Genomic DNA, 23,474 nt, shown 5'->3' with positions numbered 1-23,474 from the left:
ACAGTTTCATGCCAAGGATTAATGGCAGAGTGCTTTGGGAGGGAGGGAGGGTGCATGTCCAAGAACACAGAAAACATTAAGGAAAAAGAAACCAACTGCTTTGTTACATACATACTGATGAGCATTCTAATGTTGACTCTATTTAGGTCTAGAAATACTGCAAAATTCATTTGGTGTCTTTTTTTTCCTACATCCAAACTAGCACCAGGGTAGAAGATGGTCTACTGAGCCATGAACTCGTAGAATGATCCTGCATACTCAAGGTAACAGAATGCAACATCTTTTACTTCACTCAGGTGAGTCTGTGCAAAGAAAAAAGGGGCACTGATCCCACAATTGCAGACTTTCTTGACTTTTCTGACACACCCACAGGCCCTTCACAGACAGCCTGTCCACCAGAACTTAGTGGGAAAGGATGCGCTTTGCACAGAAGGAGACCTAAGGTTCAATCTCCAGATACTGCCAGCTGAAAAAGAACTCTGGTGACAAGGGCCAGAATAAAAGCTAGTGTAATATAACGGCTGAAGGGTGGGAGACTCAGGTTCAACTCTTCACTGAGCCATGGAGTGACTTGAGGCTGGGCCCTCAATCTCAGCTCAGCTTCCCTTGGAGGTCTGTCATTATGGGGATAAAATTAGAAAACACTCCCGTGGAAGCCACCTTGAATTCCCCAACGAAAGGTAGTATATACATGCAATAAAATGACTACAGCTCTCCCTTCTACAAGGTTATTAGCTGGACCTGCATGTTGCACTAAGCCATAATGAGGAATGCTGGGAGAGAGGATGGCTTAGCATACTGTGTAAATTCAACCACTGTGCTTGTGATCCATGAGACATGGCTTAGTGTGTGTGTGAATCTGGTCCCTGGAGACTGACTTTCAGTTTAAGCAGCACAGCAAGTGTCCAACTTGTGTGCCACCAGATGGGCTTCATCATATTTTGATGATGATGGCTTAGAAAACATTTCTTCCCTGCGGCTGGCTGAGACTTGGAGATGGGGCCAGGCATATTTCCCAAACAAAGCTGACATGCAGCTTTGCCACACCAGACTCAAGAACTAACATGCCATAAATGCTGACCCAACAGTGCAGCCTGATCATGTACAAAATAAATATAGAGCAGCTGTCACTAAGCATATTAGCACCTCCATAGATAACCAGGATGAGAGTCAGTTTGGTGTAGTGGCTAAGGCACTACTCTAAAAACTGGGGGACCGTGAGTTCTAGTCCCGCTTTAGGCACAAAGCCAGCTGGGTGACCTTGGGCCAGTCCCTCTCTCTCAGCCTGAGGAAGGAGGCAATGGCAAACCACTTCTGAAATACCTTGTCAAGAAAACTGCAGGAACTTGTCCAGGCAGTCGCCAGGAACCAAGACTGACTTGAAGGTGTGCATGTGTGTGTGTGCGCGCACACACACACACACACACACACACACACAGATAAGCCAGGGTAGAGAGGTTCCTATTTTCAAGTGGTGGAATTAGAACCAGAAACCCAGGGGAATATCTGATAAATTTGGCATCTTTCTCCCTCTTGAAGCAAATCAATGTAGTTCTTATGTCCCATCACTGTGATAACTGTCTCACTCATGGAACATGCAATGCATGTTTGAACTATCTGTCCTCTTGTGGTCATTTTACCTACAAAAGAGTTGCTTTCATGATGGGTCTTTCTGGCATCTGAATCCTCCTGAGACCAGTATCTTTCAGAGTTGCTGTATTATCAGTTTAGTTTGGGGAATTTGCTACAGAAGTATACCTTACTTGACTATGCCAGGAAATCAATCCAGGGAGATGTCCTATTGCATTGTGAAATTGACTATGAAATTGACTTTATTTGGATCTCTGAGAAGATAGGTTGGGAAACTGAGAATAGGCAAAGTATCAAATGAACGGCAAGAGGAAGGGGATGCCCTGAATCCTTGCTTGGCCTCAAAGGGAAAACTGATGCAGGGAAATGAAGAAATGTTTGCAAGAAAGTGAACTGGATTTTTTTTGAAAATGGCAGCTCTTGGAACATGCATCTGCAATGCCATTTTTACCCCCAAGCGAAGAGTTTTTCTAGCGCGTTTTAGAAATTACAAGGTATGTGTCTTGTATTCTCAGTATATATACAGCAAATACTATATTCTGCACTTCATCATATGCCTACTGAGTAGCAATTGCATTCTGGAAAACTACTGACTGTGCTGCTTCACTCTTAGCAGATGTGCCAGATTTTGAGGCAGTACCTTCTTAGGTGAGTTCAGGCTATCACAATTCCCAGACAGGAGAGCCAACAGCCATGCTGATTAGGAATTCTGGGAGTTGTAATCCCAATATCGAGAGGGCCTCCAATTGGAATAAGCTACTCCTTGGGAAGTCTAGAGAGGGGCAGGGCAGTTCACCTTGGAACTTGGTTTTTAAGTCATCCCTCCACCCTGCCCCTTGTGTAGAGGGGTCCAGAGATGACCCTGAAGAAAGAATTCAACTGCTATTATGGAGGGTAAGGAAAAAGCTCAAGATTACCATGCTCTGATTCCTAAGAGGGGAGAGAGGGAATCTCTGCCAGGCTTTCCAGATTCTGTTATTAGAGCCTGCAACAATGAAGCAGAGCTACAGTAGTCTTTAGGAGACTCCTGGGAGTATGGGTTGGCCAACCAAAGAGAGGCTACAAGGGCAGCAAGAGGCGCAGTTACACTCCCCATCACCAAGGTAGCAAGATCAAACCTGCTATCTCGAGGGCAGCCTTCTAAATGGCTCATGATTTCATAAAACTTTTTTTCCTCTTTAGGCAGCCAGCATTACAACATCTATCAGATAATGGCCAGAGATCAAGTTGCCGGGAACTTCTTGCTCTTCTGTCAGCAGATTTATGCTTTGGCTGCAACTTCAGAGAGACTCAGACATTTTATCCCAATAAAAGGCAGATTTGGACCTTAATGTGCGTATCCAAAAGATGTATTACCATTTTTAAAAAACATTGCTTTTGTTCATTGTTTTCTGCTTATCTTTTTAAAAATGCGATTAATATTTTTTAAAAAGATCTTGATGATGCCCATGCTTGGCATAACTTGCTACTCTTCCTCTGATGAGCAGCGGTTCATTAAGGCTTCATGGAGAGATGGACCTTTCCCCTATGTAATCCTTAAAAAAAAAAAGTATAGATCCTGAGATTATATGCCATGGATTTATGCTGTTGGATTACAGATCCTGTGGATCCAGGATGGAAGAACCAGCTGGCAGCCTCTGGCAGGAGATTTGAGAGATCATTATGGGCAAGAAACAGGTCTGTCCATGGAGCAGAACCCAACAAAACTTGACAACAACCATCTCTTTAACATCTGAACCAGCATCTTGAGTTGATCTGGTTCCTTGCCAACTCCGCAGGAAGCAAAATCCCAGCACTTTGTCCTCCCACCCCACCTCCACCCATCAGGGTATCTGCTGGGCAGGGGGTCAAAAAAGTCAAAGCGGCAGTCCTAACCATGCAACTGAAGCCCCACCCCTTTTTATGTCTATAGCCACTGGTGTTAAAGAGGGGTAGGGCTTCATTGCATAGTTTCAGCCACCATCTTGAAATTTTTGACCTCCCAGCAGATGCACAGGGTCATCCATGGGAAGGATTAAGAAGGTCAACATGCTTCCTTTTCTTTCACGGCCTCTTTCCCAATTTGGGGAGGACACCTGCACCCGAGCTAGACTATCCCTGCATATTACTCGTATAATACTTACCGTGGGGTGAGAAACACAGTTTTAGAGAGGAAAACAACAGAAAAGGTAAATTCACTAGGATTAGCCTTCTGCAATCTGGTGTCCTGTTAGAATAAAACTACTACTACTATTACTATTACTAATAACAACAATAATAATAATTTATTAAATTTATATGCCGCCTGACTCCCATCCACTCTGGGCAGTTTATAATGGTTAAAACATTTAGAACCATACACAAAAACTCAAAAACAGCCCAAGACTGAAGTCCTCACGTGAGGACTTACTAATTATCATGCAAATGGTTGGGGAAAACAAACACAGAATATACGTTATTATAACTTCCATTAAACAACTGGCATTTTAATTATTCTACTCTAATCCAGGGATGTCCATAGGGAAGTCAAACCCACACAATCAAAGCCTCACTCCTTTTTTCATGTGCTATATATGTAAAAAAGGGCAGGGATGAATCACATCATATCTATTTGTCCAATTTGTCAAATATATAGCCGCCCATCTCACAACAAGTGGCTCTGGGCGGCATTCAGCAAAGCTAAAACAATAAATACCTAAAAACGGTTATCATCGCTACTATCAAAAAACATTAAAAGTATATAAAAAAACAAAGCCAAGACAAAGAAATAGTAGGTGAAGGGAGCCACGTCACCAGTTCACACATTCCCTGGGGTCCCCAGGCCTGATGACACCACCAAGTCTTGAGGGACCTGTGGAAGATCAGAAGCGATGGAGCCAGCCTCCCCCCAGGGGGGAGAATATTCATAACCCCACCCCCCTGGGATACCCCGGTCCTACTCTCCGAAATCTCACTGTTCACCCTGGCTCTGACATACAGCACGATAAGCTGCCTCTGCTTCTCTTGCTGGATCAGACACACAGTTGATCACACCTTTTCCTTGTTTTAGAACAAAGAGGTTAAGCAACCTTTTCGAGAGAAATGAAAGTATTTGTGTAGGCCAGCGGAATCTTGCAACATCCATAATTGGTAGAAGGAAATCTCTAGAAAGAAAAAGAATTTCTCATTATCCTGACAATATTTAAGTGGAAGAGGAGGAGAGTTACAGACAAGTCAGACAGTTTTTAGCAACAGATTCTGACAGAAAACAGACCCAGGGCTTAGCACCGCTGCGGCAGAAAAAGGCCAAGCAGTTTATGGACTGAAGTATGATGAGTGCAACCTTCTCAGCAGATCCCAAGCACTGGACTCCCTTGTCTCTGATCTCCTCCGCTGCAACCTGGCCTGTCCTCCTTTTCAGAAGACTGAAAGGAATCTGAACATCTGCATCAGGCAAATAAGAGCATGAGGCAAGAAAAGAGATGGGCAGGGCTGAGTTAGCATTAAATTTTATTCAGACTGCAGAATACTAAAAGTTCTGATCTGCAGCTTACAAAGCAGAAACAGATTTCTGCTGGCAACAAAATGGTGATGTGAAAGGTCCCTGTGCAAGCACCGAGTCATGTCTGACCCTTTGGGGGGACGCCGCTTTTGTGACGTTTTCTTGGCAGACTGCAGTGGGGTGGTTTGCCGTGTGGCACAGAGTGGTAGGCGGCAGCATTGCAACCGAAACTCTCCCTACAACTCGAGTTCAATCCCAGCGGAAGCCGGACTCTTGGGTAGCCGGCTCAAGTCGACTCAGCCTTCCATCCTTCCGAGGTCGGTAAAATGAGTACCCAGCTTGCTGGGGAAGGTGACGACTGGTGAAGGCAACAAAATACCCCAAAAGAATTCTTTCTTGATTTTTTTTCATTCCCTACCAAGAACCCATCAGCATTCCAGGCCCATTCAGCAGGCTGTGTCCACATTGGGTTGTGATTTTGTGGTGGGGGGCTTTTTCACATTTTTGCAAAACTTGGCATTCCTCTAAGGCTGCTGGTATAATCTTTTTGTGCTGTGGGTTAGAACCATTTTGACTACATCAAGATGTACATGAGGAAATAGGATTTTTTTGGTACATATAGAGGATTATTTTTGCTTTCCTTCAATCAAGACTGAAAAAAAATTAGCATCTTTTAAACCAAAATTTAGGAAACTGTCCTTCCAGATAAGGATGCTCCTTAGTCCTTCTCTCATCTGCTGATGGAAACTGGAAATCCAAAATATATGGGCACTACATTTGATTTAATCCTACTAAGCAAACTCAGGCCAACTGTATTGAGCAGGAAATATTGTGCTATAAAGAGCAGCAAAAAAGTTCACATCTGGTGTCTTACCTTTGGCAAAGTCTCTTTTCTTTCTTCTGGAGCTGCCTGTCCATTCTGCAAAGCAAAAGAGCCAAGCATCCATTAGCAAGGGGCCTAGCATTAAAAAATCAACGCTGTCTTAAGTCCTGCTTGATGTCTAATCCTTTTTTTGGCTTCAAGCCTAAAGAAAACATCCACGGTTCAAGTTCTTTTTGTAGAAACAAGATGTTTTACCTGTCATTGGTTTGAACTGCCAACTTTAGAAGTTACAGGTAGTCCTCGCTTAGCAATGATTTGTTTAGTGATGGTTCAGACTTACAGTGGTGCTTAAAAAACTAACAACCAGTTCTCAGACTTACAACCATCACAGCGTCCCCATGGTCACCTGATCACCATTTGAGCGCTTGGCAACCAGTTCGCATTTATGACCGTCACAGTGTCACATGGTCACGTGATTGCCATGTTCAACCTACCCAGCTGGCTTCTGGCAAGCAAAATCTATGGGAAACCACATGATTCGTTTAATGACCACATGGTTCACTTAATGCCCACAGTGATTTGCTTAACAACCACCACAAAAAAGGTCATAAAATCAGGTCAGATTCGCTTAATGACTGCTTCGCTTAGCAAGAAAATTCCAGTCTCAGTTGTGGTCATTAAGCAAGGACTACCTCTATGCATTTTCTTACACAGCTAGAAGCCGCAAAGTTTGATTTATTGAACTAAAATGGGAACAAGCACCACAGCATCTCATAAAATATCTTGTTTCTTGCTTCACATGAGCAGGTAAACAAAGCATGAATGGCCAGAACATTTTCAAGTGGCTTCCTAATCTAGAATTACTGATGACTAGGCTTCAGCAAGATGCGATTCTTAAAGCAACAATGATTATTATGAATCCTAGCTTGTTTGGGTAGAATAAACCATTAGCCTGAATTCATACGGAAACTAATTCAAACCAGGGAATTCAAACCAGAGAACTAATCCTCCTTGCTTTGTTTAACAGTTATTTCAGCAGCAGGCTATATGCATCAGCACAGTGCTAATTCACATCCTAGCTAAGTAAGCTAAATAGTTAGGTCCATTGTACATATGAATGCAGTCACTGTGTCTTGCCAAGGCAGAGATCCAATGCAGGATTGTAGCCCCTGGTCACTGTGCAGAACTGCATGGCCAAAGGTTAGTTAAGAGAAACAGATGGTTATTCTGGCTTCATAACCGAGCTTGCCCACTAGATCTGCCTGAACTGCTGCTCTGAGGAGATCTCCTTCTCAGGGAGACATGCCCATATTCATACCGAGCCAGAGTAGGGCTACTAATCCTATTCTTACCCAATATACTCATGTTGAATTCATTCTCCAGGTGTGGTCATGAAAGTAGAAACACCCACTAATAAGAGGAAGAGGTAGGGGAACCCCAATGTTTCTAGAAGTATTGCAAAAGTTGAAGGGACGGAGAACACCACCCTCAAAATAGATCAGTGAGCTTTCAATCAACATTCTGTACCCATTAAACAAGTCCAAGTTTAATGGGTACAGAATGTCAACTGACAACTTGTGAAAAGTATACAGGAAGTATCTCAGGGGGGCGTGTAAAAGAGAGAGAGAGAGAGAGAGAGAGATTGCATATGCATGGAATGGAATGGAACATCTTGAAAGAAGGTATGGTTTGCAGGCACCCGGAACAATAGTCCAGCACGCTCATTGCATTTCACTGCAAGCCAGTTTTATAGCCTGAAATCTATCCAAGAGTAACAGACTGTCATACCAGTTCAAGCGAAGGGCAGGAAGCGTATTCTCAGCTGTGAATAGTTGTGGGGAAGGGGAGGGAGATTCTGTGGCATTAGGATGCTTGCCATTTTAACATGACCTTTTCCTCATTCTGAACCTGCTTTAGGAGGGGAAAAACCCAACTTCAGTGGAATGCAAAAGGCAGCGTCAGTGTTTGCTGGTGAGGTCCTAAACAGTGCAAAAGATGGGAAATGACCTTCAATCCATTAACAGCACACTGTGTTTCCTCTTAAGCCAGCCAAACTGGTCTGTAGCCTACCTATAAGACCAGTTTGGACCACATCATGAATGGCAAAAGCAAAACGTTAAAAGTGTTATCTGCCAAGTAGCACCATTGTACAATACCCTGGGCAAGATTCTCCTTTGTTAGTTAAAATAATTAAATATGTCACCCCAAGAATGTTCCAGTAAGAGGCCATCCTGGCAGGTAGGTGGGCCAGAGACAATTCAATCACAGAAATCCTTTACAAGAGGAGAGTTTGATTTATTGAATCCTTGACCCAGATGGAAAGACCCAAACTCAGTCCAGGAAATCAGGCACTAACAAAAAAGCAAACTGGATTGTAATCCAGTTCTCCGGCACATTCATACCCTATCACCTCAATGCCTGACTGAGTCCCTCTTCTGTCCTGTGTTAGAATAAAAGGTTATAAGGCTTAAATAAAATCAGGTTAAACATTTATATCCTCAGAGAGTAGGAAAGCAATATATTCATAAGAATGCCACCACCACAGGCAAGGAAGCAGCCTGTTTCACCTTTCCTCCACCCCCACCAAATCTTGCTTAACGTCAACTGTTTCTTTCAGTTATTAGCCTGCCTACAATCTGGCCGTCTTTCCTCAACCTACCCTCTCCAAGAACTGGTGCTCTTGTTTCTCCTTATCCTAATTTACCCTCCATTAACCTGAGCTTGTTGGAGTAAAGTGCAGTCTCTGCAGAAGCCAAGACTTTGCCCTTGTTGATGCAGGTTTCTCATCCAGCCCGTGCTCATGTAAGCAGAAAGGAAAGAGCTCCTGAACGCTGCAATTCCAAAGGCTGGCGTGGAATTTTGTCATAGCACCGGGTGCAATATTTTCAAGCCAGGACCGTACTTCAGCCAAGGGTGGGACCAGGCTGAAAGCTAAATCAGATTTATTCACGTCATTCAAATGAAATGAAATTAACAGTTATTACGAACACCACGTTTTCCGTGTATTTAATTGGTTGCTCCTCTACTCAGAAAACAATTACATATTCCCTGGGAGGGAGGGCTCTGAGGCCACTGGATGTCAATTTCTGTAAGAATTATACATAAGCCCTGGAAGATTATTTTTATACAGGATCGCCACTGCAAAACTACTATATGTGCAAGAACTAAAAGACTCTGAAACACCTACCACAGAGGAACAGTTGGTGAAGATGATAGAACTAGCAGAGGTGGCAAAATTAACTTGTTTGCTTAGAGAAAAATCAACGACTACATTTATTAATGACTGGAAACCCCTTATGGACTTTTTGCTGAAAAAAGAAAAAAAAATGAACTGGTGATTTATGGATTAGATGATTAGAAAGGGTACATTCTGGAAAGAAGGAAATTACGACGTAACCTCAGACAGAGAGGATAAAATATAAATGCACCTATAACTGCTGTTAAGAAGATTGGAAGCCACTTCTTTATTACTTTTTTCTTTTCCTTTTCCAGTTCTTTTGCTTTATTTCTTTTTTCACTTGCTTATTACTTTTCCCTATTCTCCTTTTCTTCAATCTGTATTGTTTTTTATTCTGTTCAAAACTTCTTTAGTAAAAATTACAAGGAAAAAAAAAGAATTATACATAAAAGTCGCTTTTAGAAACGTATGGGAAGTTTCCAGTTGCTTTGAAGTTCTGTGAAGCAAAAAAAAAAAAAAACCCAACCTTTTGTGCGATTAGTTCTATGTTGCTACGAACAGGCTTACCCCTCTGTGCTGTGTGCTGCTAATAAGCTATCCCCCTGGAATTATGCTTCAATAAATCTGTTAAACACACTGCAAGACTCTAATAATTCATTTCAGTGAGCACATCTAAGAGGGCTGGAGGTGTTAGTGAAAGAAAAAAGGGGAAGTTTTCCTTTTAGATTTCTCTAACTCCGAAGGTGCACAGTAGAGGTATTTAAACACACACACACACCTTTTCTTCTGTTGGGAATGGAGAGGGAGGAAAATTAAGCTCCTAATGAGCATACACACAGCCCTGCAACTCCAAAATATGGAGTATTTATTGCCCCACTTTAGGCCTTAAGAACCACTGCCACAATATCAGAGATGCAGCCTGTCTTGAGGTTTATCCAGAACTTAGGAGGCATATAGACAACCATTCCGTTTGTAAAACTCCCTCAAATGACTGTCAAACTGGGCCTTCCCTGGATCCTATCCTCACCGATTTGGGGAACGGACATTTTGACATGCCACATAAAATTGAGTGCCAAACGATGGAGGCTGTGCATTTAAAGGTCCGGAGGTGGAAAAAGGTCTCTATCCTCCAAGAAGCCATTTCAGCAAAGAGCACTTTATCGTTCTGACATCGCCCAACAAAGTTCTTGATCCTATACGCCTGCGCTCCCTTCCTCCAGCAACCTTCAGACAGAGCAACAGATCATCTCCCTATTTTAGCCTTATAACAACCCTTTGAATAAGAAGAAGAGAGACAGAGAAAATGCACTCCAAATTACTTCATGTCTAAGAAGCACTGATCTGAAACTGCAGCTCTCAGATCAGGCTGTCACAGGAACGAGGGTCTGGATTTGTTCTGCATCGTTCCCAAGATACAGGGGGAGATCCAAACTTGTCAGCCCTCCCTGGTAAACCAGGCAGGAAATACGACCAGACGAGCTCATTCTACTGTATTGTAAGGCTGCATTAACAGAATCTTGCAGGTCTGAAAACACAGATCTCCTGCAGTCCCTTTTTACAGCCCGATCAATTAGGGCGGACCCTTCCTAAGTTTCTTTCTCGGTCTGTTAAGCAGCTGTGGGCTCCTCCCTCTTTTATCTCTTTTCCCTAGGTAGCCTCTCTTCCCCTGTCCCTCAAGGTGATTCCCACATACCATTACAAAACCTGAAATGCTGTAAGGACCAATTTCCTGACAATGACAGCTATTAAGCTTCCTGGAGTCATGGGCGCTCTATTACTAGAGGTTTGCTAATAAAGGTTAGACAGCCATTTGTATGACATGGCATGAGAGTCCCTGTCCTGACAGGGAACTGGACATGACGATCTTTAAAGTTCCTTCCAACTGTAAAATTCTATGATTCCAATCTGTTATTGCAACCACTCACAATGTTTAGTAGTTGGGAAAGTGGTACATCAGGCTTATTTTAATAATTTAAACTCATGTTAATGCTTAGCATTTTTCTTTCCATCTGAGAACAGCAGAATATCGCATTGTGGATTTTTGGGGTAATTTGCCATCCATTTTTGATGGGGTATCTGGAATAGCATTGAGGACCACCCAGAACCTGTGGACCTCCCATCTTTGCACTAAAGGAAGGAGAAATGTTCACAAATGGAATGAATTTTAGCATGCAGGAAAAGATTTTAAAATCTGATATATTCGAAATAAAAGTTCTGCTATTTATTGTGGTTATAAATTCTTCCCCAGTGCCATCATAAGTTAGAGATTAACCATGCAAAGCAGAATCAGGAGCTAGAAACAGGGCAGGAAGTACATGCATACACACGTGGGTGACTGGTCTTTAAAACTAAGTTACTAACACTTCCAAATACAAATATAGCATTTTCCCACCTCCACCATCCACACAACCTCAATAACACCCTACCATGTGACTCAGACACCCAAAAGGTTTGAATACATCTTTTAAAGGCCACCATGGCAAGGTTTCCAGAATGATTTATATAATCTACATTCCAGCCTTGAGCTGCTAACTCCTTGCCCACTACAGATTGCCCATGCCTCTACCCCCCCCCCCCATTGTAGACCAAAAGTCAACAGGCAATGCCTTAACCAACATGGAGATGCAGAAGTCAGAAATGCAACCATTTCTGCCTGCCACACACAGGAGTTTTGGCCCAAAGAAGAAGGGTGAATGTGGTGCTACAACTGGTGCTACATGTAGATAGAATATAAATATACATTCAGACAGACAGACAGGACATATACAGAGAATCAAAGCAAACATTCAGTTTTGGCCCTTTGTGGGTGGAGGCATCCATGTGCCATGTTAGTTGGAAAACAGACCAGAACTGGAGAGATTTGTCCCACAGACCATCCCCAAATCAACCCAGTTCCCAGGGAAAGATGCCCCTAGACCACCAGGGTGGGGGAGAAAGGGTGTTATAGACACAAAAGTATCTACAAGGTAGCAATACTTGTAGAACTAAAGCAGAGATTGGTAATCCTTTTATGGCTGGAGATGCACTTGTGGGTGGGGGGAAATTATTTTTGATGCAGGAGCCACAAGAAGGCAGAGGCAGTAACACCACATTACATCAGTTCTTTCATTCTTTTCATTAAATGTTATGCTATGTCATTATGACCTGCAATCGCAACAATAAATTTATGATTGCCATACTTATAAAAGTGGGTGGGATCATTTTTTCCCTCAATTGGAAGACTGGAGAGAATGTTTTAGGTATGCAAAACCTTTGTGAAGACTTGTTTCCTCTTTTTTTTTTTCAGCCTGAAAACAGGAGGAAATTGCATCCCCAATTTTCAGCAGTAGGGCAGGGCCATAGATGGGGTTCCAAATAAAGGGGCTACATTCAGCCCATGGGTTGCCCACCTTGGACTTAAACTTTGAGGCTCTGCAGAGATACAGTATTTTTACTTTGCCCAAATTGTGGGTCTAATCAAGGTCAGAAGGAAACAATAAATGGAATGTTTTGAGTTTAGAGAAGCAAACCTGACTTAGAGCTGAACACTAAAAGGGCCCCCCCAGATGCTGATGAGCTCCATCAACAATTCCCAGCATTCCTCATTACTGAGGATGCTGGGAGTCATTCAGCAACATCTTGCATCTAGGATCTGAGCCTTGTTTAATCCAAGGGGAAGCAACCTGGTACTCTTCTGATGCTTTGGAGCACAGTGTTTACAATCCCTTGCCACTAGCCACTAAGGCTGAATCTGATAGGATCCGAAGCCCCAAATATTTGGAAGGTACTGTCTTTCCTGTTCCTTGATTAGGATGCTAGTACTTTACAAGAAAAGTAAAGTCCACCTACTTCAGAATCAAAGAGCAGGTGCTTCATCCAAAAGGATCTGCAGATTTGAATCCAGCTCTCTGAGAAGAAAATTGCACTTAGGGTCAAAGTAATAAAGTCTCCATGCTAACGAGAGACAGTTTACATACAGCTTAAATAAATACTTGGTCTCCTGTGGCAAAGAAGAATTATCTCCAGACCATCATCAAGTACAGAAACTTTACAGAAAGTAGGCAGGGGACATCAACAAACAGCTGCGTGCATAGCTTTCACAGACTTGTTTGCAAAGCTGTTTTACACACAACTTTCTGCTAGGTTGATTGGTTTAAGTTCTGCTTTTTGATATATCCTCACGCAACTCCTGACTTCTTGTATCAACCTGGAAGTGTATTTCAACAACATAAATACAATTTTGATTCAGGACAAGTGAAGAGGCGCATGCATTAGGATCAGAAACTCATTAACGCCGACACTAAAGGACTGGCATCTATCAATTCTGCCCATGCAAAAAAAGCTAACTCCTGTAAATCTAAAACACAACATTTTATGTGCACAGACCTAGAAGAATCAAGCTATGTTCAAATATCCCTGGAGACTGAGATATTAGGTTGTATTATGTCATGTTCAGAGCACAGCAGTTTTTGTTAAGTGTTGGTCTGGAGGGCACAACTGAAGACCAAAAGAGTTCATTTTATGTGACAACTGCATTTCTAAAAACAACTACAAAGATAAATATGGGAGCTTAAGGATCTGTAAAGGAGGATTTTCAGCATGTTCCAAAAACACTGCCCAGAGCTCTTTAGGAGAGCCTATGACAATTACAGCAGCACAAAACGGATACACGTTACAGAGGAAGTATGCATCAAGGTCAATGGTATGGTTGAGGCATGTGATTTCCGTGTGTGTGTGTGTGTGTGTGTGTGTGTGTGTGTGAACGTGTTTGCTCTTACACTAGTCTGCTCTTTAAGGGGGGAAATGTTGCAAGGGTTGAAGGAAGTCAAGGGTATTCTACTGGGGATCCTTGAAACAATCCCTTTTGTAAGAGGGCAGGTACCAGCATACAATCAAAACCAGAGGAAGGGGACCTCAAAGTGCCACTGCAATACCTTTCAGGCAACATTTTTTGCCAAAGGCTCTCCAAATTAAAAAATGCTTCTCCAAACATTGCATTAGAAAACACCCACAGACTTTATACTGTCCATCCAGCACATGATTGAACTTTTAAGAAACAAACAAATAAATGAACAAAAAGCTTACAGGTATTCTTAATATAACTAACATTCATGAACATCACTTCATCTGTTTCTTGTATTTAAAAACCTTTGTTTGTTTGAATGAGGGAAACAGGAATTTCTCCCTCCTTTGTACAAAGCAACATATTAAATATTTCTTAAACAAACAGATCAATAGCATTGTTCCTCAAGCTCTTGTATCTGCTATTTAGAATACTGATTATTTGCTTTTAGCAAATTCATTACTAAAGTATCTATATCGGCAGGTGTATATGGGACTGATGTTTTGGAAAGGTCCAAAGTCTACAGAAGGCAGCTGAAACTCAGAGTTTGTACAACTGGGGCTGTATCCTGCCAAAAACACACCGCCCTCTTCTCTTGCAGGATTAATGAATAAACCCCAAATGTGTCAGGATTAACCTTTCCTCGGGCTATTGACTCTCAATCATAAAAGTAAAACAAAACATTTCTGGAAGAGAAAATCAAGCCACCCACTTAATATAGCCACTGGAAACAGCCTCAAGCCAGGGTAGAGCTATAGGGTTCTCCCAAACAAATACCGCTTTTCCAGGCGAGCACGGTCTTGCTTGTGATTTCAAGCAAAGTCTGTTGTCTGATATAAGATTTCTGAGCTGAAGATGCTAAAGATCAAATCTTGCACACACAGGAGCCTACCATGGTCACTGTCAGGCTTCACCCAGATGATATTCACACAAAAAAGGCTTGCAGCCAGAGATTCAAGGACACAGATCTGCTGAGATACTTTCACTGCAGATACTAGAAAAGCCCTTAATAATGCAAGAAGCCAATCATTGCAAATTCTAGGATTCAAGCCATGCCTACAGTGGTCCCAAAGTTCATATCTTACTCCTCTTTCTCCCACCTTTATGTTATAACAGACAAAAGCCACTCATTTTTCAGTGCGAGAAGCGGTTGGTGCCTGTGCACTGTTATTGTAATGGACCTGTTTGATCTCAGCCCCATGGCTTCTAACCTTGCCAGCTCTTATTTCTATTTATTTATATATTAATCAATTTATACGGCCATCCATGTTGCAAATCCAACTCTGGGCGGCTAAGGAGACATAAAAACAATAAAAAACAGTATCAACAAGCTCTTTCTCTCATGGTCATCATGGAAGGAGCCAACCCTGGCCCTTCTATAAAGGAACAGACTGAAAATCTAAAAAAAACAGTAACGTTTGGATCAAACCAGTGGCTGAATTCACACACTGCGCCAAACCATAATCACTTTGTTTGTTTGTGGATTAGTGCAGTGGATAAATCCAGGCATCATGATGTATAAACAGTGGCACATGGCTTGCAATCTGCATGGGCCCTGCCACTGGGGGTATTCAATGCATCACAATTAAAACAACGCATAGCTTAGCGCAGTGCACGAACACAGCAATTAGCTCATTTCTTTGGGTTGCTCTTTTCAGCAAATGTGAAGATGATGATCATGGGCAACTTGTGGTGAATGGCAAGACCTAGCAAAGTAAAGCCATATTCTGCTGATTTTTATCAAAAGCAAACAAACAAACTTTGGGGCCAGGTTATTTGCAGGACCGCCTTTCCACAGTCACATCCACCAGGCCCACCAGAGTGGGGAGGCAGAGTATGTTGCGGGTCCCTTCAGTTAGAGAAGTACATCTAGTGGGGCTGAGGAAAAGGGCCTTCTGCGTGGAGGCTCCTTCCCTGTGGAACATCATCTCCCCAGACATGGTTTTGTCAGTGGGCCTGGGGACCCCAGGTCACTTCGGAGCCAATCAAGTGGCTGATTTGAATGTAGTTGCTGCTGTCATGGGGTGTATATTGTGTTTTTATGGTTTTTAAGTTTGTAAGCCACCCAGAGTCGCTGTGTATGAGTTGGGCAGCCTTATAAATTTGTTCAATAAATAAATAAATGGGCAGCTACCCATTCACAGAGTCAGGCCACTCACTTGGTATCCTCCTCATTGTCTGCATTCCCCAAGAACACTAAGCCAGCATAGTTAAATCCACCCATTTGGCTAACCTAAAACCAAACCAGCCACTGACTGCCATGTGCAAACCAAGTCAGTATACGATAGGGTTTCAGATCAGAGGCTTTCTAGGCCCTACCTAGAGATGCCAGGAATTGAACCTGTCATCTCTGCATAGAGTGCAAATGCTTTGCTCTGAATTTTTTTAGGAGCTACTCACAGTCCTAATCCGTTGCTTGATACTCTCTGCCCTTTCCGGCAAGCGTGGATAGTATGCAGGGAATGAACTAATGCAAGGAAAAGCAATTAAACATCTGAAATGACGACAAGGAGAGAGGTGGAAAAAGACACACAATGAAGCTGGAAAGAGAGTGGGGAGGGGGAATTTCAGCTTCCAAACTGTTTGGGCAGAGAAGCACCTGCATTTCAGGAGGAGGGAGATTCTCCCAGCTCACCCAATATGCATAAACTCTGAATAAGTTGCAGAATCCTACAAATATGTTGACATGGCAAAAGAGTTCACTGCTATTTTAGAGCACTGAGGAAGCATCCCAAAATATGCTGTGGTATAAGGAACATTGAATTACAGGATATGAGGGTGGGCTGGCTGGCACAGTAGATGCACTGGGCGACCCTGACATTATTGGGACTCCAGTTCTCACCTTCACCATCCTGCACTCAGCCTAGCCATGGCTGTTTAATGGACCCTTACTGGAAAGCTTCTTCACATGAAGCCATACTAGGTTCCAATTATTTTTTCCTTAACACACAGAAACCAGCATTGCCCTCTCTTGGATCAAGAAGCCCTCTGAACAGTCACTCATGCCCTGGTCATCTCCCACATAGACTATTGCAATGCGCTCTACGTGGGGCTACCCTTGAAGAGTATCTGGAAGCTTCAGCTGGTCCAGAATGCAGCCGCGGGGGCAATTCTTGGTGCCCCAAGATCGGCACATGTGACACCACTGCTGTGCGAGCTGCACTGGATACCAGTTTGCTTCCAGGTCCAATTCAAGGTGTTGGTTATGACCTTTAAAGCCCTTCATGGCATGGGACCAGGTTACCCGAGGGACAGTCTCATCCCCTTAACATCGACCCGTCCCACCGGGTCAGGCAGAGAGGGCATGCTACGAACCCCGCCGGTAAGGGAATTCCACCTGACCAGGTCCAGGGGGTGAGCCTTCTCTGCAGTGGCACCTACCCTCTGGAACATTCTGCCCCCAGAGGTGAGGCAGGCCCCTTTGCTCCTGGCCTTCTGAAAGAACTTGAAAACCTGGTTCTGCCACCTCGCCTGGGGTGGGAGGGGCACTGGTTCTTCTTGGGGGTGGCTAGTACCATAGATCTCTCCTCAACAAATAAGATCTTCACCTCTTGGATTTTATATCTATTTTAACTTTATTTATTGGTCTGTTATATTGTAATTTATATGCTTTTAATTTTGATTTTACTGTAAACCACCCAGAGTCCCCCTTTTGGGAGAGATGGGCGGCGATAGAAATTTGAATGAATGAATGAATGAATGAATGAATGAATGAATGAATGAATATCATGATTTCTGGCTTAATATGCTGTATTAATGCAGCCAACTGTGGCTTAGTCAACAAATTATGGTTTAGCATTATGGAGAAAGCCAACCTCTGGGTACCACACATTCTAATCCAATACTTCCAAAGATGTTCTAAGAATAATTTATACTTCATTCTCCAACTATCACAATTTTCAAGCTGCTGATGTGGAAACTGCATGTGCGAATGCTCCCTAGCAGTCAAACAAATTCTGCTTTCACAGCTGTAGCTATAAAAGGAGCCTCGGTAAGGTCAGGGGGCAGAGTGAATTGATAAAGGTCTCCGGCTTTATCGCTTTCAGAATATCAGCAAAGTTGTAATCTCTGAAAGTCCACTCTATTTGCAGAATGCTTTCTTTTTAAAACATGAATCCACTAGGGAGAGGGAAAGGTCCGGCATAGTCCATATCTCAATATGTGGTTTATTTAATGTGGGGAATATTAGAAAGATGCATTCATGCACTGCCAGTCTAAAATTCGATTATCTTTGCAAAATGACTCCCATGGTTCTTGCTGGCAAGCAACTTCTTCCTACTCTGCTAATCCCACTCCTGTTATCTGCTGAGCCCCAGAGAACACATTCATTTTTTAGCTTCCCATACTTAGCTTATGCCAGGCTCACCGCCAGAGTGTTCAGCTTCTACCTGACCAGGAAGACAGCTATTGGTTCTTGTGTCATGTGGGGAGGCAATAAACCTCTTTGAGTGATGGGACATTTAAGGAGTATATTCAGTCCCATTCTGCTCTTAAAACTTCAGTTTCGGAGAAGGGCCAGTTTAAGGGTCGAAAAGATGGAGTCTTGCCCATGAGGTCCTACCTGAACAAGGTATCATGAAACTGTTTACTGGGCAGTTAGTTGGGAGGAACCAAGCAATGTATCTTTAACCTTCATTTTTAAAATTCTAGAGCAGTGTTTCTCAACCTTGTTGCCTTTAAGAGGTGTGGACTTCAACTCCCAGAATTCCCCAGCCAGCATGGCTGGCTGGGGAATTCTGGGAGTTGAAGTCCGCACCTCTTAAAGGCAACAAGGTTGAGAAACACTGCTCTAGAGTATGTTTGGATACTTATCATACTGTACATCAGTTAGGTTGAAAGTATGTTTTGTTTCTTGCTTCCTGGTTGAGTTTGTTTGCTTTTGATAAAACCCAGCAGAATATGGATTTACTCTGCTAGGTTTTGCCATTCACAAGGCAACCAGCAGTGCAAACTTAATGGCGGGGTGGGGAGGGGAGAAAAGCAAAGAGTCTTTCCCCACCATGGTGTAGAAACTTTACCTACCCACTTTCAGTGGGCAGAAAACTAAACTGAGGTGAAATGGGCTCCTCTATTCTATCTGGTGACAAAGCCTAACAGATTTTATACACTCTGAGTTGCCCTTGGATGGTGTTGGAACACAAACACAGCCAACAATGAATCAAGCCTGTCTCACTTATGGGCTGGGGAAGAGGCGAAGGCAGCTTGCTGGCCAGGGAATTCTGAGGGTTGAAGTCCACACATCTGAAAGTTGCCCAGGTTGAGAAACACTGCTGTAGTATGTAGCCCAATTAGCCCAAGGCCTAGCTCCCCTACAGGGTCCTGGGGGCATTCATCTGCCAGAGCTCTCTAACCAGCACCTTCCAGGTCCTTCGACTCATCTGGCTTTTTTATTTTAAACAGTTTAAATCAAACATGAGGAAGCTTCCAGCATAGTTTTTGTTTCCGAAGGTGCTTGTGTGCTTCAAAGGGCTGCTTAGAAAATAAACATGGTAGGTAATTGCACCCAAGATTCTCTTGGAAATGTGCCCACCTGCCCAGCGAAATAAAAACAAGGGAGAGGCATGCATGGGGGCGGGGGTGGGAAGGAGTTAGAGAGGGTGGCAGGAAGCATTCTGCTTTAATGATGCTCTGTGTCCCATTGCAGCTATGTTATGAATGGCCATGCCTTCCTTCTGCCCCCCCAAGCTGGCATTTTGTGAGAGTGCCTGCCACATACTCCCAAATTCCAAATCTAATCCCCCAGACCCAAAAGGATGGGGATCCCTGACCTCGGGGTTAACCCAGCCCTCAGGAATATTGTTTTAGAAACAATAAGCACGCACTGCCACAAATGCTGCCAGGCTCCCTTTGAAATGTTTGAGGGGATTGAATGCTTTAATGAGGCAACATTATTCTTTTCAAGCACAGAAAAGAATCAGAGGAACCCCCTAGGAACAGAATATTTTTGGGTGTGTGTGAGAGAGAACCTATTTCTTTTCTTCCCTTTTAACCAACAGGAAGTTTAATAACTCCTTTGATTACTGCATTGAGCCAGCTAGCCATTAAGAATAAATCACAACAGTACACACAGAGAGAAAATAAAAATGCCATTAGAAAGATCAATAGCTGATCCCGGTGTGCAAGCACACATACATACGCACACAGACACGCAGGGTTGTATAATTACTCCACAAATAAATGAATGATATATTTCACACACCCTTGAAAGAACTGTAATTTACCCTTTAAATAGCAGCTACCATGGTTGAACCATCAACCACGGTTAACAAGCTACAGTGTCTGTGGTTCATCTAACATGCCTACCCAAATGATTAGCATAATGGCCTGGTTCCTATACAAGGACATAATAGGGCTTGTTTGATTTGGCTGAGATACTGTAATTTATAAAGCATGATTTACATTTAGCATGATAGGTACACGTAGCTAAAAGGGTTTTTTTTAAAAGCCTTTTAAATTGTTTTTTAAAGCCTTCCAGTTGTATGGAACTCCAGGCCACTATCCACAGAGGATGGAAACTGCCACATTTGGATTTGAACACCTTCAAGGGTGGCTGTTCCTGTTTTACCTATTCTATATCGTAGTTAACCTGAGGGTTACTTTCTGACCTTGTGTTACTGTTCCAAAATGAGTTTCAGGGTCATGGTGACAAAGCCAACATTTACTTCAATCAGGTCATCACCTCTGCCCTCCAGAAGGCTCATTACTAGGAACTGGAGCTGTGTTCAGAATGGAAAGTAGACTTCCATCAGCCCCTGTCAACGTGGCCAAAGCTTGAGGGCAACATTGTCCAGAGAGCTAAGAACCCTTCTTTTGGCTGATTATTGAAATTTAAAGAGACAAGGTTATCCAGCTCCCAACAATTTCCTGCTAGCACTGCTGGGTTCCTCCACTTGTCACAGAAAATACCACCAAGGGGATGCAGATGTTTCCCAGACAATCTTCTCACATCCTTACTGATGCACAAGAAGATGCCTATCAAGAACTTCTGGGCTGCTGTTTAGGACCCAGCCCAGTTCAGAAACAGGCAAGCAGATGTCTTCCAGATGCTTGAGTCTATAACCCCCATAACCTCTTCCTAATGGTCATGAGGGCTGGGACTGATGGAAGTTGCAGTCCAAAACATCTGGAGGAGACCAGATTGTTTTCCATGCCTAGATTTCTGGACTTTGTATCTGCTGTACTGTATATCTTGTGGGCCAGCCTAAGTCTCAGGCATCCTGGCAGCCAACTTTCTTAGGTCTCACCACTCCCTGCAAGTCACTGATCCTTATCGATGCTTGTCCTCTCTCCACATTTGTCCTCTAGGATGAGTCTGCACAGCCTGCAGCTTGCTAGCCTGATCCATGGCACCAAGCACACTGCAGTTGTTAAGCCCAGCACACCAAAGGAGCGCTGTGGCCATTCCGTGCAAGATTACTCACACATATCTGCAGGTCTGGGGAATCCAACTTGCTTTCCGCAGGGGAGTAAATGCACACCGGACAGCTTTCCCAGAGCACCTTCTTGCCTCTCACACTTATAGTCGTTTACATAAACTACCTGGTAGACCCAAAGGTTTTCTTTCTCCCTTTTCTACCTGCCTGGACAATTTTACTTGATCCAACCACACTATTTCAGACATTTAAGAGACTCAGGTTTGGGCATATCCAGGAACTCCAAGGGGTCCAAGACTTACTGAAAAGCAAGCTAATCTGAAGATTTAGGTCTGGATCTCCAGAGGTGCAGCTGAGATCCCACCCACCCCCTCCAAAATGCCATTCTTTGCAGTCTAATAACCCTTATGGGTGGAAAAAGAGACTGAGCTGCCTCACCCTGCAGACAGGGTCCCCCCCTTCTGCTCCCCTTAAAAAGACCTCCTGGCCCTGGCAGCGCACTGCTTCTTCAGCCCTCCGAAGAGGAAACATCTCTCCCCTTGGCCAGCACCACCCAGCCAGGTTTCTCAACTCCCGCCCCGCCCCAGAGAAGGCACAGGCAGGCAGCCAGGCCTGCGCCATCCCCAAGGAGCCAGGCTCCCCAGCGGTTTCAGAAAGCCGCTCATTGATCGGATCAACGAGGAGGTTCGGATTACTTTAATTAGTAGGAAAAGCTCTCTAGGACGGTGCCCTCTAATAGCTTCCAGGGGAAGGAGCCGGAATGGTGCTTCGGACCAAGGACTATTTTCCTGGGGACGATCCAAGTCGCAGCGGGGCTTCCGAGAGCTCCATAAACATCCCTTTCACCGGGGGAGGGCGGGGGACAACAGTCCATCTCCGGTGCTTTCCTCCGCCTGGTGAAAGGCGGCCCCGGGACGGGCTGGGGACAGACGCCGCCTACGCTCTTTCCAAGTCACGGCCGGCCGGAGGCTCCTCCCCTCGGCTGGGGGTCCGCGCATCGCGCGGGCTGCTCGGGGCTGGCGTACCCGGTGGTGTGAACCGCCAGGTACGGCTCCGGAGCGACCCGCCGGGGCTTTGCGCGAGGAGGGGTGAACCGAGCCCAGCGCTGGAAGCAGGGGGTTCGGGGCTCCGCTCCACCAGCCCTTCCCGGTACGCGCGCAGGCGGGGGCTCAGCAGGCGAGCCTGGAAAGGGGCGCCAGAAGCGGCGCGTCGCCTCGCTTGCAGGTCCGCTCGGGGAAAAGGCGCGATGCTCCGCTCCGATCCCTCCCACGCGCCGCCAGGGAACTCCCGCCCGCCGGCCGGCCGGCCGCCTCGCCGCTGCTCACCTCCGCAGCGTCCAGCTCCATGTCGACCAGCTCCACGTCGGGCCAGGGTTCCGCTCCCAGCTGGGCGAGCGGCATCGCGGCTGCTTGGCTGACGCTCCCGGGAGGCTGCGAGCCCGGCGGGCAGGACGAGCTCTCGAGACTCTCCGCGCACGGCGCCGGCGGACTTCGCGCCTCTCTCGCCCTCCGCGGCGTGGGGCGCCGAGCAGCCCGGGAAGGCGAAGGCGACGGCGTCCGGCGACGGCCCCTGGCGCCCGATTGGCTGCTGCGCGGCTGGCGGGGAGCGCGAGGGAGGGGAGGGGCCCCGCGGCAGGCTTTGGCCGGCTCCCCGCCCCGCCTGCCTGCCCGCCCGCCTGCCTGCCGCCCGGGCTGGCTTTGCTCCGGGCGGCGCGGCTCTCTACGCCCCGCTCTTGGAGGTAGCAGAGCGGCTGGTCGTGGCTCCTCCTCCTCGCCTTCCTTGTTCCCAACCGCTCTTGCTCGGTTAGCGAGGGTGGCCGCGTTCTCACGACACCCTGACTCGTGATTTGCTATTTAACCCAGTCTTCTGCGACCACATACCCGGCGTACTTGCCCGTGGCTAACTGAGCCCTGCTTGCTTAATGAGCCCCATGAATGGTCTGCGGTTGCACGAATTCACAAGACACGGTTACAGGACACGGTTAACTGAAGCACGCGTTGCTCATCCAATTTTTCTGGACTGCACCATTAATCAGTCCCAGGGGTGGGAACGCCCAACATGCTGGGCTAAAGGGTGACTGCCTCACTCGCGATTCAGGGAGTTGGGTGCAAACTCACCTGCGTCGTGGACTATGTATCCGGGATCCAGGATACAAAGCGCGCGGATTCGGGAGGAGAGAGACGAGGGAATCCTAAACAGAAAATCCTGCAGCCTTGAATACTTCAGAG

The 23,474-nt window shown here is 45.0% G+C and overlaps 1 protein-coding gene across 3 annotated transcripts in view; it reads right to left on the bottom strand.

The window, feature by feature from the left end:
* Nucleotides 1-22,740, bottom strand: part of RPS6KA1 (ribosomal protein S6 kinase A1) — a 109,937-nt gene extending 87,197 nt beyond the window's left edge. For 2 of the 3 annotated variants that reach the window (XM_063312482.1, XM_063312483.1), the window contains exons 1-2: nt 22,572-22,740; nt 5,925-5,969 (exon numbers count right to left, since the gene is read on the bottom strand). In XM_063312482.1, the coding sequence (XP_063168552.1) occupies nt 5,925-5,969; nt 22,572-22,646 (120 nt within the window). In that variant the 5' untranslated portion in view covers nt 22,647-22,740. Of the gene's footprint in view, nt 1-5,924; nt 5,970-9,060; nt 9,146-22,571 lie in introns of those variants that run through there. The other variant, XM_063312484.1, reaches the window with a different exon arrangement.
* Nucleotides 22,741-23,474: the final 734 nt, after the last annotated feature.

Source organism: Candoia aspera, chromosome 10 (assembly GCF_035149785.1).
Source record: "Candoia aspera isolate rCanAsp1 chromosome 10, rCanAsp1.hap2, whole genome shotgun sequence".
Taxonomy (NCBI): Eukaryota; Metazoa; Chordata; class Lepidosauria; order Squamata; family Boidae; genus Candoia; species Candoia aspera.
This window is presented reverse-complemented; position numbering and strand designations above follow the sequence as displayed.